Consider the following 13947-nt stretch of genomic DNA (forward strand, 5'->3'; position numbering starts at 1 on the left):
CCTTCCTCTCCCCAGGACGACGCCTGCCTGGCCGAGCTCTCCCTGGCCCTCTCCGTCTCGCTGGACGTCAACCTGGGCAAGCAGCAGCTGGAGAGTGTGGCCCTGGGGGTCTGGAGCCTCCATGCCGAGCTGCACGAGGGGCTCTTCCACAGTGAGCTGCTGCAGCGCATGGGGGGCAGTGCCCGGAAGGGGGCAGGTGAGGACCCCCGGGAGCGGAGGGGGCAATGCAGCAGCACACCTGCCCAAGCATGGGGTCCCGCTCTGGTCTCCTGAGACAGGGGAGTCGGTGCCCGCTGCTTCTGCGGTGCCCGCTGGGGGCCAGGTGGGGGGGGGGGCTGCTTTGCCCCAAAGATCTGGGTCCATCGGCTGCTGCCTAGGTTTTAATCATGGCCGGCTCCCTTTGGGCCTCCTCCGGTGCCAATGTCTTCTCCCCCAGCCCTCTGCTTGACTGGGCCTTCCTCCTCCCCTTTCCTGATACCCCCCCCACCCCCAGATTCCCCGAAGGCTCTGGCACTGGGTCCGCCCCCCCTGCGTCTGGCCGGCCTGAAGTACGTCCCCTCTCGGCTGAAGGTGGACCTGGAGACCACCAGCCTGGTCCTCTCCATGAACAGCCAGAAGAGGTAAGGGGGCTGGGGAGGGGTCCGTCCTGCAGGCCGCCCCCTCTCCCGTGCCTGCAAGGGGGGCAGGCAACCCCCCTCCCTCCCCGTTGGCCTTGGCCTGCAGCCGAGAGCAAGAGAGTGGGGTGGGGGGGCAGGAGGCTTTGGGTGGGGGGGGGCTAACCCCCTCCAGTTGGGGGAGGCTGCCCGGAGGTGCCGGAGTCAGTTGGAGGCAGCTTCCGTCTCGCCCCCTCCCCCCCTCCAGGCACCTCACCTGGACCCTCAAGCGGCTGCACTTCGCCCACCAGAGCGATGAGGAGCAGATCCCCCTCCGCAGCTTCACCCCCACCTGTGACCTGCCCCAGATGAGCCTCGAGCTGGTGCTGGAAGGCAAGTCGGGGAGGGGGTCTCCCCCACCCCCACCCCCCGGTCTCCCAGCAGAGGTCTCCCCCCCCCAAAGAAACCCACCTAGGTTGCCCAGCTGAAGGGCCGCAGGGAGCCGTGGGCAGGATGGCCGTGGGGGGGGGGGCGACACCCCTGCCAAGTGCCATGTTCCCTTCAAGGGAGAGCATGTGGCTGCCCCCCCCCCAGTGGTTGATTTTCTGCCCCCCTAGAAATTGGTCGGTTTAGAGGCTGGGGGGGGGCGTTTTTAATTCACGTGAAATGGCCCCTCCTATGAGCTAAACGGGCCTCTCAGGCAGTCCTCGACTTACGACCACAGCGGAGCCCAAAATCTATGTTGCTAAGGGAAATGTTTCTTAAGGGAGTTTTGCCCCGTTCTTTCTTGCCACGGTTGTTAAGTGAATCACCCGTTAAGCGAACCTGGCTTCCCCATTGACTGTGCCGGTGAGAAGGTCGCAAAAGGGGGTCGCCTGACCCCCCCTGGATGCTGCTGCTGTCGTAACAATGAGTCAGTTGCCGAGAGTTTGAATTTTGATCACATGACGACAGGGACGTTGTGGTGGTCGTTAAGTGTGAAAACTGGTCCTACGTCACTTCGTTCAGGGCTGTTGTAACTTGTGACGGTCAGTAAATGAACTGTTGTAAGTCGAGGACTTCCTGTGTGAATCCGTTGCTGAGCGTCCAAATTCTGATCACATGACAACGGGGGATGCTACAATGGTCATAAGTGTGAAAAACGGCCACAAGTCACTCTTTTTAGTGCCGTCGTAACTTTGAACGGTCGCTAAATGAAAGGCGTGCCCATCGTCCCCGGTTGGAGGGCAGCGGTGGGCAGGGGCTCCCGGGATTCACGGACCTCCAGGTGGGGGCAGCCTCTCAAGTGCCCCCTCTGAGCTCTGCTGGGAAAGGGCGCCCTCAGGTGATCCCGAGGAAGGGGAGGAGCCTGCGTCACCCGCCGTCTTCCTGCCTCCCCAGAAGGGCTGCTGCTGTCGCAAAGCCGCCAACGCATCGTGTGCCTCAACCTGTTGAAGGCCAGCCTGCAGGTGAGCCCCCTTGGGGTCCCTGGGCCCCCCCTTTCCCCCACAGCCCCCTCCCCCTGAACGCCTCCCTCCCTCCCTCCCCCCCTGCAGGTCATGGCCATCGACATCTCCGTGGCCCTCCTGGTCAGCACCTGCGTCGTCCACTACCGGCACCAGGAGTTCTCCCACTGGCTGGGCCTGCTGGCCTCGGCGGAGCAGAGCCCCGGGTGGCCCCTCTCGGCCGGGGGCCCCGGCAGCAGGTGAGTGCTCCCCCCTCCCCATGGCCCTTCTCACGCAGGCACGGGGGATGGGGGGGGCTCAGGTTGGCACAAGTTCAGGCAGTCCTCGACTTACGGCTGCAATGGAGCCTCAAGGTCGTCCCTAAGCAAGACAATTGTTCATTGAGCTTTGCCCCATCGGATGACGTTCCTTGCCACCGTTGTTAAGTGAATCTCTGCAGTGGATATACTAGTAACCTGGTTGCTAAGTGAATCTATCTCCCCCCCCCCCATGGACTTTGCTCGTTAGGAGGTCACAAAAAGGGGGATCGCAGGACCCCGAGACACTGCGACCGTCATAAGTACGAGTAGTTGCCAAGCATCTGAATTTTGATCACGCAGCTGTGGGGAGGCTGCAACGGTCGTAAGTGTGAAAAACAGCCCTAAGTCACTTTTTAAGGGCTGTCGTAACTTTGAACGGTCACTAAATGAACTGTTGTAAGTCGAGGACTAACTGCTTTGCAGGGCCTTCCCAGGCGAGCGGCTTGGGACGCAGCAACCCTGGAAGCCTTCACAGGCCGTCCTCGCCTTAACGCTGTTTCGTTTAGTGACCATTCGAAATTACAACAGTCCTGAGAAAAGTGACCCACAGCCATTTTTCACACTTACGACCTTTGCAGCCTCCCCAACCGTCACCTGATCAAAATTCAGACGCTTGGCAACTGACTCACTTTTATGACAGTTACACTGTCCCGGATCCCCCTTTGCGACCTGCCAACAAGCCAAGCCCATGGCAGGAAAACCAGGTTCACTTATTAACCGTGTGACTAACTTAACAACTTCAGGGATTCGCTTAACGACTGTGGCAGGAAAGGTTGTAAAATGGGGCAAAGCATACTCAATAACTGTCTGGCTTAACAAGAACAATTTTGTTGTTGTTTGATTGTGGTTGAAAGTCGAGGACTGCTAGTGAATGCATTTTTTTCCCCTTCTCACGCTGGAACCTTGGGCCAGGAGGGAGGGGAGGGGGTTTCTGGGGCAGCCCCCTCCCCCCTTTGCAGCAGGGAACGGCCAGGCGGAAAGCAGGGAGCCGCTCAGCCGGTCTGCCTTCTGTTGGAAACCGCCCCAACCGGCCAGGTGGGGTCGCCGGGGCCAAAGCCAGTCTGGGCAGTGGGATTTTTCCTCCGTCCCCCCCCCTCGCCCCCTGGGACAAGAGTTACATCAGACCCATTCAAGGAAGGAGGAAAAAAGGAAACAAAAAGTGGATGAGAAAGCATAAAATACATTTTAAAAATTATTTTAAATAATTGAATTGTTGACTTGGCTCATCCCACAACCAGCCATTCATTGCTGTCCGTAGCTGAAGCTATGAGAAAGTGTGTGTGTGGGAGGGGGGGGGTTGATCAAGAAAAATGAAATCCCCCCCCCGTCCCCCAATTCCCTCAGGAGGGAAGGGGCTTTGCACCCGGGGCAATTGGGTGGGAATCTCTCCTTTTTCTTGATCAGCCTCCCTAAAGCCACTGACCGGCTGGGCGCAGAATGAGCCAACCCATCAAGTCAACAATTCAAATATTTAAAATAATTTAAATGCGTATTTAATCTTTCTCCTTCAGATTTAGTTTCATCCCCTCCAGGCCCCGTGATGTGCGTGAATCCAAAAGGCCTGGGGGACACCCTAAACCACGGGCTCCCCAACCGGGGCCCCTGGAAGGCTTGTGGACTTCAACTCCCAGAATTCCACAAGTCTTCCAGCGGCCGAGGTTGGAGACGTGACTGAGGAATTCTGGGAGTTGAAGTCCTCAAGTGTTAAAAGTGGCCAAGGTGAGGTTAAGGGTTGGGCTCCCCCTTGCCAGGATTCAGTTTGGCCATTTGCAGCCTCTGGGTCAAGGCCTGCTTAGGATGTCCAGGCAGACTGACCAGGGGGGGGGGAAGGGGCTGGGGGGAGGCGGTTGATGCTTTCTGCCTTGCTAGGCAAGGGAGCCAAGGAGGTTTCCAGGATCTGGGGCTTCGGGAGAAGCTCTTGTGCTGCTTTCACAAGGCAGGATCCCCTTCAGGGCAAAAGCCCTCCCCCCACTTACTCGGCCGTAGAGACTTAACCCTCCCCCCCTACAATCCCCTCCCCTCCTGGTTGCCCCCCTCAGGATGCCACAGATCCTGGCCACCATCGTCCTCAGCGCTTCGGTCTCCAACGTCAACCTCTCCGTGCAGCTGGGAGACACCCCGCCATTCGCCCTGGGCTTCAACTCCATCTCCGTGGGTGAGTGGCCGGAGCCACCCTCCGCTCCCTCTGGCTGGCTTTCTGTTCTCCCCCCCCGCCCCCCCTGGACCTCCCCAAGCTTTCCAGGAGCCACACGGAGGAGCCCTGCCCTTCCCATGGGAGTGCAGCTCTCTTAGGGGTCCCGAGTCCCCTCCCTTCTCTCCCCCCATCCCTTCTCCATGGTCAGTCTGCCTCAGAGCGGCCCGGATTCTGCGGAGGCCAAGGGGGGCAGTGGTGAGATCGAATTTTTTTACTACCTGTTCTGTGGGCGTGGCTTGGTGGGGTCATGTGACTGGGGGATCAAAAGACAGAAACTCACTTTAACAATGTCCTGCTGGAGAAGGGTTGGACTAGATGATCTCCAGGTACCTTCCAGCCCTGGATTATCCTCTGAAGCTGCATCTAGTGCCAGGTTTATAGTCCTTCCTTCCTCTCCTGTTTCTCTCTCTTTCCTTCCTTCCTTCCTTCCTTCCTTTCTCAGCCCCCACCCCCCACCCCCTGTTTGTGGCCTAGCAGGCTTAAGGGAAGCCTTCTGGGACCCCATCCCAACCCCCATGTTTCAAGGGAACCTGTAGTAAAAAAAAAATGCTTAAAAAGTTTGAAAAAAAGTTCCGAAGCTCAGCTTATTTATTTATTTATTTATTTATTATTAGCGTTTATATACCGCCCCCTCTCCCGAAAGGGACTCGGGGCGGTGTACAGTCCGTATTAAAATACAACAGATTAAAACATAGAAATAACTACAGAAATACATGTATATGAGGAGGATAAAATATGCCAAACTGTACTGCTAATAAATAAATCAATACAAAAGTTTAAAATATCAGATTAAATTTAAAACACTATCCCTCTAAAAACCAGTAAGAATGTGTATGCCAGGAGGTAGACGTTATAAATTATGCCAAACCAGCCAGTCGGAACAGCTGTGTGATATGTGATCGGCAGAACTTTTTTTATAAAAAAAGCAAAAAACTTTTGTTAGTATTTTTTACTCCTGGCCTGAACTGGTGGCATTTCTCCCCTGCTTCCTCCTCTCTACCCCTCCCGCCCCTGGATGCGTTCATCCTTCTGATTGGAGCTCCAGGCTGCAGACTTCCTCCATGCTATTTTCACCCAGAATTCCTTTGAGACCCGCGAAGGTCACCGAAGCATTCTGGGAAACAGAGTTGCTGCTGTTTGCCCCTTCCCTGTTTCAATTAATTCATTAATTAAATGTATGCACTGCCCATCTCACCTTCTTGAGTGACGTTGGATAATCTATAGTATAAAACCTAAGTATAAAAGCATCCAAAAAATCCAAATGCAGGTTAACAATGGTTAAATGTTACTCATATTGTATTAACCCTTATTTTCTTTCTGAAATGAAATCAGAGGTATCCAAACCTGGCCACTGTAAGACTTGTGGCCTTAAACTCCCAGAATTCCCCAGTAAACTGGCTGGGGAATTCTGGGAGTTAAAGTCCACAAATCTTAAAACAATCCAGGTTTGGATACCTCTGATTTAAACTAAAGGAAGACCCTTTGTTAAAGAGCCCCCCTGGCTGACTCTCCGTGGTAGAAATTGGGAGTGGCAGCCCCTTTTCACCTAGCATAGGTAGTCCTCAATATACGTCCATATTGGGAGCAAAACATCTGTCACTGAGTGAGGCAGTTGTTAAGTGAGTTCCACCCAACTTTACAACCTCTTGCTGTGTTCATTAAGCAAACCACTTAATGGTTGTTAACTGAATTACGCATTGTTAAGCGAATTGCACGTGTGTTAAGTGAATCACACGGTTGTTAAGGGAGTCTGACTTCCCCGATTGACTTTGTTGGAAGCAGGCTAGATTTTATTTTAAAGTTTTCATGACCGGCAGACTCCTGGTTTTTTTTCATCGCAGAGCAAAGCTGGGAAAACAATGGGCCTTTTAGGGCTTGTGGGCTTCAACTCCCAGAATTCCTGAGCCAGCTATGGCTGAGGAATTCTGGGAGTTGAAGTCCAGCGGTCTTAAAGGGCCCATCGTTTCCCCACCTCCGCTGCACAGCAACACAACTCTCATCTGGCAGTGATTCCCGTTTCCCCCTTAAGAATTGGGGTGGGAGAAACAAGGCAGCCACCCCCCACCCATGCCAAGAGCAAGCTGCAAGGAAAAGAGCCCCCTTGTGGTGAGATGGGGAGGGGCAGACAAATAGATCAATAGAAAACAATAATAGAAATGCCCATTTCCTTCCTCCCACCTAGATTACCAGCATCTGCGTCCTCAGAGCGTCCACCAGCGGGCCGTGCTGGCCGTTGACCACTTCTGCTGGCGGGTGGGGGCAGACTCGCACATCCAGCGGGCCCCCCACCCCCCGAACATGCATGTCTGGGGAGAAGCTTTCATCCTGGACTCCTTCAACCTGCAGGTGCACCGCGAGACAGGCGGGGGGGGGGCAGGCGGAGTTACCCCAGTGCTGCTCAGCCTTTCTGGAGTGGCGAGGGGGGGAGTGGAAATGGTTCCGGGGTGAGCGCCAGACCTTCATGGGCACGGCTCCATTGGCACGAGCAGCGGGCACTCCGTGAAGCTCCATTGGCGCGAGTACCCGCCACTCACTCAAATGGAGCTTGCTTGCATGGCCCGGTTCCAAAGGGGATGCAGCCCGGTGATGGGAGCCCCCTGGGTCACCTGGTCTGGGTGATTGATGGGGTGATTGATTCATGTGGCTAATTAACGAGGTGCTGCATGGGCCTCTGTATCAAGGGGTCCTCGTCTATTTAGATGATATCCTTATATGTACCAAGACCACGGAGGAACGTGTAACCTTTGTACGTCAAGTTCTGCATGCGGGGAGGGGGAAAATCCCGGCTGCCCGCCCACTGCCTCTCGGCCCACCCAGGGCCTCTCCGGACGTTGTCCCTCTGCTCGTTCTGCAGGGCAGCTACAACCAGCCTCTGGGGACGTCCAGCACCCATGCGGACACCCTCTTCCTGGATTGCACCCTGCGGGGGCTGCAACTAGAGTCCTCGGATGCCTGTGCCGACTGCCTTTCCCGGCTGCTGCTGCATTTGCGGCCTCAGGAGCCTCTCCCCCCGGGGCCCCTGGAGGAGCTGCCCCCCACCCTGGGGGAAGAATTCGGGGTGCTTTGGAAGGTGGACCTGAAGGTGGAGGACGTCAACCTCTTTACGTTGTCCAGCTTGGCAGGTGAGCGTCGGGAAGGAGGCAGCCTTGGATCTCTAGGAAGGGGCCTCTTTTGTGCCTTGGGAAAGCAGGAGAGAAGAGCCCCTTGGCTGGGGGGGCAGCTGAGACAGGGACTGGCCCTTCTTGGCCCCAGCTTTTGACCTCTGAACCCAGAAATGATCTTGGGGACACTCCCCACGGGTTCAAGGAAATGGATGGCTGGGCTTTGTGGTTTTTTGGGCTAGGAAGTGGACAGTTGTGCCCAGGCCTCACTGAATATCTGCCTGCCTCCCCCCTCCCTTTTTCTCCCTCCTCCTTTCTCTCTTTACCTCTCTCTTCCCCTCTCCCTCTCTGTTCTCCTCTCCCTTCCTCCCTCTTTCTCTTTCTCTCTCTTTCTACCCCTCTTCCTCCTCCTTTCTCTCTCTCTCTCCCTCTCTCTTCCCGTCTCCTCCGTTTTCCTCTCCCTCCCTCTCTTTCTCTCCCTCCCTCTCGTCCAGGGGCCACAGAGCTTCGGGTGGACACCTTGACCACGCTGGGCAGTGGCGAGAGCTGCACCATCAGCATCCAGGGGGTGGCGCTGTCCCTGGTCAAGAGCCTGGCAGAGAAGATGCAGCCCTGTTGCAAAGCCCCCGCCATCCCCAGCCCCGTGGCTGGCCTGGCCGCCCTCTGCCTCACCTACCGCAGCAGCATCCACTCTCTGGAGGTGCCCCTTCCTCCTCCTCCTCCTCCTCCTCCTCCTCCTCCTCGCCAGTCGCCTCCTCCGGCCCCAATTGCGTGGCAAGGGAACTGGGTCCCCGCCCCATTCAGCCCCCCAAGACCCCTCTGGAGTTCTGGCCAATGAAAAGGCCAGCTCCGCAGAACCCAGCCCAAACTATCCTGGGTTCAGGGGGGGGGGGCTTTTAGGTCCAACGCAACGTTGCCCCCTCCCAGGACGCCCAGTTCCAGCCTTGCTTGGCCTAATGGTTCCCAGCCATCCCCACCCTCCTCCTTTTTGTCTCTTAAGAGCAGGCTGGAAAGAACGGGGGGGGGGGAGTGGGGCCCAGCAGGCAGCCTTATTTGGGGGGGGCTCATGGCCCAACATCTCCTCCCCCAGGTGCAATGCGGGGAGAACCTGACGCTGCTCTGGAGCCCAGCCACCCACATGTACCTCTTCGAGCACCTGCTGGCCACCCGCCGCTGCTTCGAGACGCTGCAAAGCTTGCTGTCGCCCCCCAAACCCCCCTCGGCTGCTCTTCCCCAGCAGGCCCCCAAAGACCGGCCCCCTGCCCAGGACGGGGCCCCCTTCCCCGAGGGCCCGACCCCCCAGAGGCTGCTGGCACTGACCCTGGAGCTCAGCTCCCTGAAGGTGACGGCCTTCGTGTCGGAGAGCCGCTACCTGAGCCTGGCGACCGAGCGGGTTATGCTCAGCCGTAACGGGCCCTCCCTCCACACCTACTGCCCCGGACTGGTGGCCAGCTTTGACGGCAACCGCATTCTGGTCCTGAAGGAGGTGGAGCTGCAGGCCCAGCCGGAGCTGGAGGAGATGATCCTGCACCGTGGCCCATTCCCCTCCCTCTGCACGCTGCGCAACCGCGTCTGGGCTCTCTCCTGCGCCGGCGTGGCGGTGGAGTTCCCCTACCAGTATGACTTCTCGGCCACCTTAGACGAGGCGCTGGGCGTGCAGAAGTGGCTGAAGGGGCTCCACGGGGGGAAGGCGGCCACCGGCAGGACCCCCTCCCGCCCCTTGCCCCCCGACCTGCTGCTGAAGGTCCAGCACTTCTCCTGGGTCTTCCTGGACGACGTCTTCGAGGTGAAGCTGCGCGACAACTACGAGCTGATGAAGGACGAGAGCAAGGAGAGCGCCAAGCGGCTGCACCTGCTGGATGCCAAGGTGGCCGCCCTGCGCAAGCAACACGGGGAGCTGCTGCCCGCCCGGAAGATCGAGGAGCTCTACGCCTCCCTGGAGAAGAAGAACATCGAGATCTACCTGCAGCGCTCCCACCGGCTCTACGCCAACACGCCCATGCGCAAGGCGCTGATCACCTGGACCATGAGCGGCTTGGAGCTGGTGGCGCTGGCGGACGAGGCCTTCTCCGGGGCCGAGCGGGTGCTGCAGCAGATCCGGCACATGGACGCCGCCAGCCCCTTCCCCCCCGAGGGCCTGGAGCTCCTCACCCATTGGTGCCGCATGGTCAAGGGCAGCGTCAAGACCTTCCTTGGTGAGTGCGTGGCAGGACTCCATGGCCCACGGGGGCCCCGCCTGTCAACCCCTGGGCCTTCGCGGGTCGAGGAAGTGGGCAATTTGATGTTCTGTTTGTGGCTCAGTCGCTAAGCTCTGCACGAATCTCTGTGAGCGCTTTGAGCACAGGAAGTCCTCGGCATACGACCGTTTATTTCGAATTTAGGATAGAATCGAGATCAGGCGAAGTGTTAAAACCACTTACAGAATCACAGAATCACAGAGTTTTAGAGGTCTTCTAGTCCAACAGGAGACCTTACATGATCCCAGACAAATGGCTCTCCAGTCTCTTCTTTAACACCTCCGTCTTTGGACCCCCACAACTCCCAGACCACACCTAGAGTCCTGCGTCCAGTTTTGGACACCACACCATAAAACAGATGCTGAGACTCTGGAAAGAGGGCAGAGAAGAGCAAGTAAGAGGATGAGGGGACTGGAGGCCGAAACAGAGGAAGAACAGTTGCAGGAACCGAGCACGGCTGGTCTAGGGAAGAGAAGGACCACCAGGGGGGACAGGAGAGCATCTTCCAGTATTTGAGGGGCTGCCCCAGAGAGGAGAAAGGGGTCAAGCTATTTTCCCAAAGCACCTGAGGGTAGAACAAGAAGCAATGGATAGAAACTGACCAAGGAGAGATTCAACCTGGAAATAAGGTTGATAAGATTTTCTGACAGTGAGAACAATCAACCAGTGGAACACCTTGCCACCAGAAGTTGAGAAATTCTCCCAACACTGGATGTTTTTAAGAAGAGATTGGATGGCCATTTGCGGTGTAGGGTTTCCTGCCTAAGCAGGGGGTTGGACTAGAAGACCTCCAAGGTCCCTTCCAACTCTCTTATTCTATTCTATTCTAGTTAATGACCGTTCCAAAATACAACGACACTGAAAAAACTGCTATGACCGTTTTTCACACATGACCGTTGTAGCACTCCCATGGTAACCTGATCAAAATTCCCACGCTGGGCAACTGACTCGTATTTATGACGGTTGCACCATCTCAGGGTCATGCGATCCCCGTTTCCAAACTTCCGACAAAGCAAAGTCAGTGGTGGAAACCAGATTTGCTTAATGCCCGCATGATTCATTTAATGACTGCAATGACTCAAGAAAGGTCGTAAAAGCGTTGCAAAAGTCACCTGAGTCCTGTCTTGCTTAGCAATAGAAATTTTTGGCTCCATTTTGGCGTAAGTCGAGGACTACCTGTACTACACGCCAGCCCCTCCCTCCCCCACCCTCCGATCCTCCCCCGTCTCCCGGAGTCTGCCCCATTTCACCTTCCCTAACCATCTCCTGGCCTTCTGCCTCGGCCTCCCCTCCTCCCCAACACCCGGGGACGGCTTCTGCTCCGTTGCTGGCCAAAGCAGTTGAGCTTCAGCTTCAGGATCTGCCCTTCCAAAGGCCAGTCAGGGTTGGTTCCTGTGGGATCTACTGATGGGATCTCCTTGGAGTTGGAGGGACACTCAAGAGCTTTTCCCAACAAATGTTCCCTTTGGCTGTGCAGTAGTGCGTAGCAGGGACGTGGTGGCTCAATGGCTAAGACACTGGGCTTGTCGATCAGAAAGATCGGCCATTCGGTGGTTCGAATCCCTAGTGCCGCGTAACGGAGTGAGCCCCCATTCCTTGTCCCAGCTTCTGCCAACCTAGTAGTTCGAAAGCGTGTAACAAATGCAAGTAGAAAAACAGGGACCACCTTTGGTGGGAAGGGAACAACGTTCCGTGCGCCTTCAGCGTTTAGTCCAGAGGACCACGGAGACGTCTTCGGACAGCGCTGGCTCTTTGGCTTTGAAACGGAGATGAGCACCGCCCCCTAGAGTCAGGAACGACTAGCACACACATGTGCGAGGGGAACCTTTACTTCTCCTATGTGCTGCTTAGGGAGTCCAAGCATGGTTAAATTGGTCTGGTTGCCCAAGGTTTGTGTTCAAATTCTTTAATCACGCCTCCTGTTCCTCCTTAAGGCCAGTTTTTCAACTCAGTCTGGCCCGTTAAGGCTGTCCCTTGCCCCACAGAGCGTGTGTGTGTGTGTGTGTGTGTCTAAGGTTTGCTGAAGGGAGGGGGATGCAAGAGCTTACTGGAGGACAGCCAAACGTGCCTGGGGACCATTGAATGTGAAAATGGCTCATGGGTGCCCCTATGGATGTGGGGCCCAGGGGTATCTGGGCATTGGCGCCTTGGGGTAGGCCAAGCTTCTCTCTAAACCTGGCCACTTTAAGACAGGGGGACTTCAACTCCCAGAACTCCCCAGCCGACCAACTCCCAGGATTCCCTAGGCAGCTGATTTTGCTCTGCTGCCAGGGGAATTCTGGGAGTTGAAGTCCACAAGCTGTCAGGTTGGGAAACCTTTTGTCTGATCTGAATTCACCCTTGCCCGGTGAGGCATCCCAGCACCCGAAGGGTCTCTTCCGTCTGGATTTGGGGACTCGACCCCTCTTGGATTTGGGATAATATTAAGCCATGTTCCCGAAGGTACAAGCAGCCCTCAACTTATGAATTGCCCGTGACGGTCGCAAGTCGAGAAGGTTGTTAACCGAGGTGCCCCACATCCCAATGCCTGCTCTCCATGGTGTGAACTCGCTTCTAGCACTGATGATATTACATAGTGGGGTCATGAAACGTCTGCAAGAAAACAGCCAAACTCAGAGAGCATCAAGGACCCCACAGTCCTTCCGACTGCATCCTCCCTCCTAGCACTGATGATGTTACATAGTGGGGTCATGAAATGTCTGCAGCTCAGAAAGCAGCAAGGACCCCACAGCTGAGCCCTGAGCTACAGGGATATTCTCTCCTGTGGAACGCAATAAGCTCCCTACTAGCAGCCGTGGGAAGAGAAAAGAGGGGAAGGAGCTCCCCCCATACTGTCCTGTCTCTCCCTTTCTCAGCATGACCTCTTTCCTCTGCCCGCCCTCCCATCCACCCCCCCCCCTGCAGTGCGGATCCGGGACTACCCCCGTTATTTATTCGAGATCCGGGACTGGGGACTGTCGGGCCGGCTGGCCGGTGCAGAGACCCCCGGGCAGCCCTGCTCTCGCCGGCGTCAAAAGCTGGAGCTGGGGGCCCCGTGGGGCTCGGTGTCTGTGGAGAGGAACATGCCCCCCTTGAAGTTCTACCACGATTTCTGCTGTAAGTCCCGCTTGGGGGGGGGGGGAGGCGGCTGGCCTCCCCTGAATTGTCCACCCTGGTGGGTTGGGGCCAGGATGGGACTCTGAGCCCTTTGGGGGAGGGGGGAGAAAGGCCTCTGATGCCCCTAATCCCACTCTGCCCCCCCCCCAGCTGAGGTCTACCAGTTCACCATCGTCTGGGGGCCCTGCTGGGACCCCGCCTGGACCCTGATCGGACAGGCCATCGACCTGCTGACCAAGCCCTCGGAAGACCCCAGCCCGCCCCTCCCCTGGTGGGACAAGAGCCGCCTCCTGCTGCACGGCGACTGGCACATGGACATCGAGCAGGCCAGCCTCCACCAGGTGGCCACGGAGGTGAGGCAGCGGCCAGGGGGACACGGGATGGGGGGGCAGCCTCAGGGCCCAGAGCCCCCACCCAGCCTCGTCTTCCCCCGCAGGACCCCTACAACACCACGGAGAACCTGCACTGGGAATGGAGCCGCCTGGCCTTCCACTGGCGCCCCGGCCAATTCGTCTTCAAGGGAGACCTGGACGTCAACGTCCGGACGGCCTCCAAGTGGGTGGAACCCCCCCCCCACCTCCAATCTGGGGAAGGGTCCGGCAGGGGCTCTCCAATAAAAGAGGAGAAGCAGGCTGTTTTTTTCAATCAATAAAAATTCCTAAGCAATGCTTTTCTAAAGGAATAAATACTTTTTCTAGATAAATAAAGGAATACATTTTTCTAAAGCAACATTATTCTAGGTTAATATAAGGTGTAGTCCTCGACTTACGACCAAAATTGGGCCCAAAATTTCCATGGCTGAAACGGTTAAATGAGTCTTGCCCCATTTTATGACCTTTCTTGCCACAGTTGTTAAGTGAATCAGTGCAGTTTTTAAATTAGTCACATGGTCGTTAAGTGAATCCGGCTTCCCCATTGACTTTGCATGTCAGAAGGTCGCAAAAGGGGATGACGTGACCTTGGGACACTGCAACCGTCGTAA

At 56.6% G+C, this 13947-nt stretch overlaps 1 protein-coding gene across 1 annotated transcript in view; it reads left to right on the forward strand.

The window, feature by feature from the left end:
* Positions 1-13947, forward strand: part of BLTP2 (bridge-like lipid transfer protein family member 2) — a 39608-nt gene that overhangs the window by 5867 nt on the left and 19794 nt on the right. The window contains exons 7-19 of the mRNA XM_081942813.1: positions 16-196; positions 494-620; positions 862-986; positions 1974-2041; positions 2129-2277; positions 4377-4492; positions 6714-6877; positions 7386-7653; positions 8127-8332; positions 8723-9827; positions 12774-12965; positions 13116-13318; positions 13402-13520. Coding sequence (XP_081798939.1) covers positions 16-196; positions 494-620; positions 862-986; positions 1974-2041; positions 2129-2277; positions 4377-4492; positions 6714-6877; positions 7386-7653; positions 8127-8332; positions 8723-9827; positions 12774-12965; positions 13116-13318; positions 13402-13520 — 3023 coding nt within the window. The remainder of the gene's footprint in view (positions 1-15; positions 197-493; positions 621-861; positions 987-1973; positions 2042-2128; positions 2278-4376; positions 4493-6713; positions 6878-7385; positions 7654-8126; positions 8333-8722; positions 9828-12773; positions 12966-13115; positions 13319-13401; positions 13521-13947) is intronic.

This window comes from Natrix helvetica (assembly GCF_964273705.1).
Source record: "Natrix helvetica genome assembly, chromosome: 2".
NCBI lineage: Eukaryota > Metazoa > Chordata > Lepidosauria > Squamata > Natricidae > Natrix > Natrix helvetica.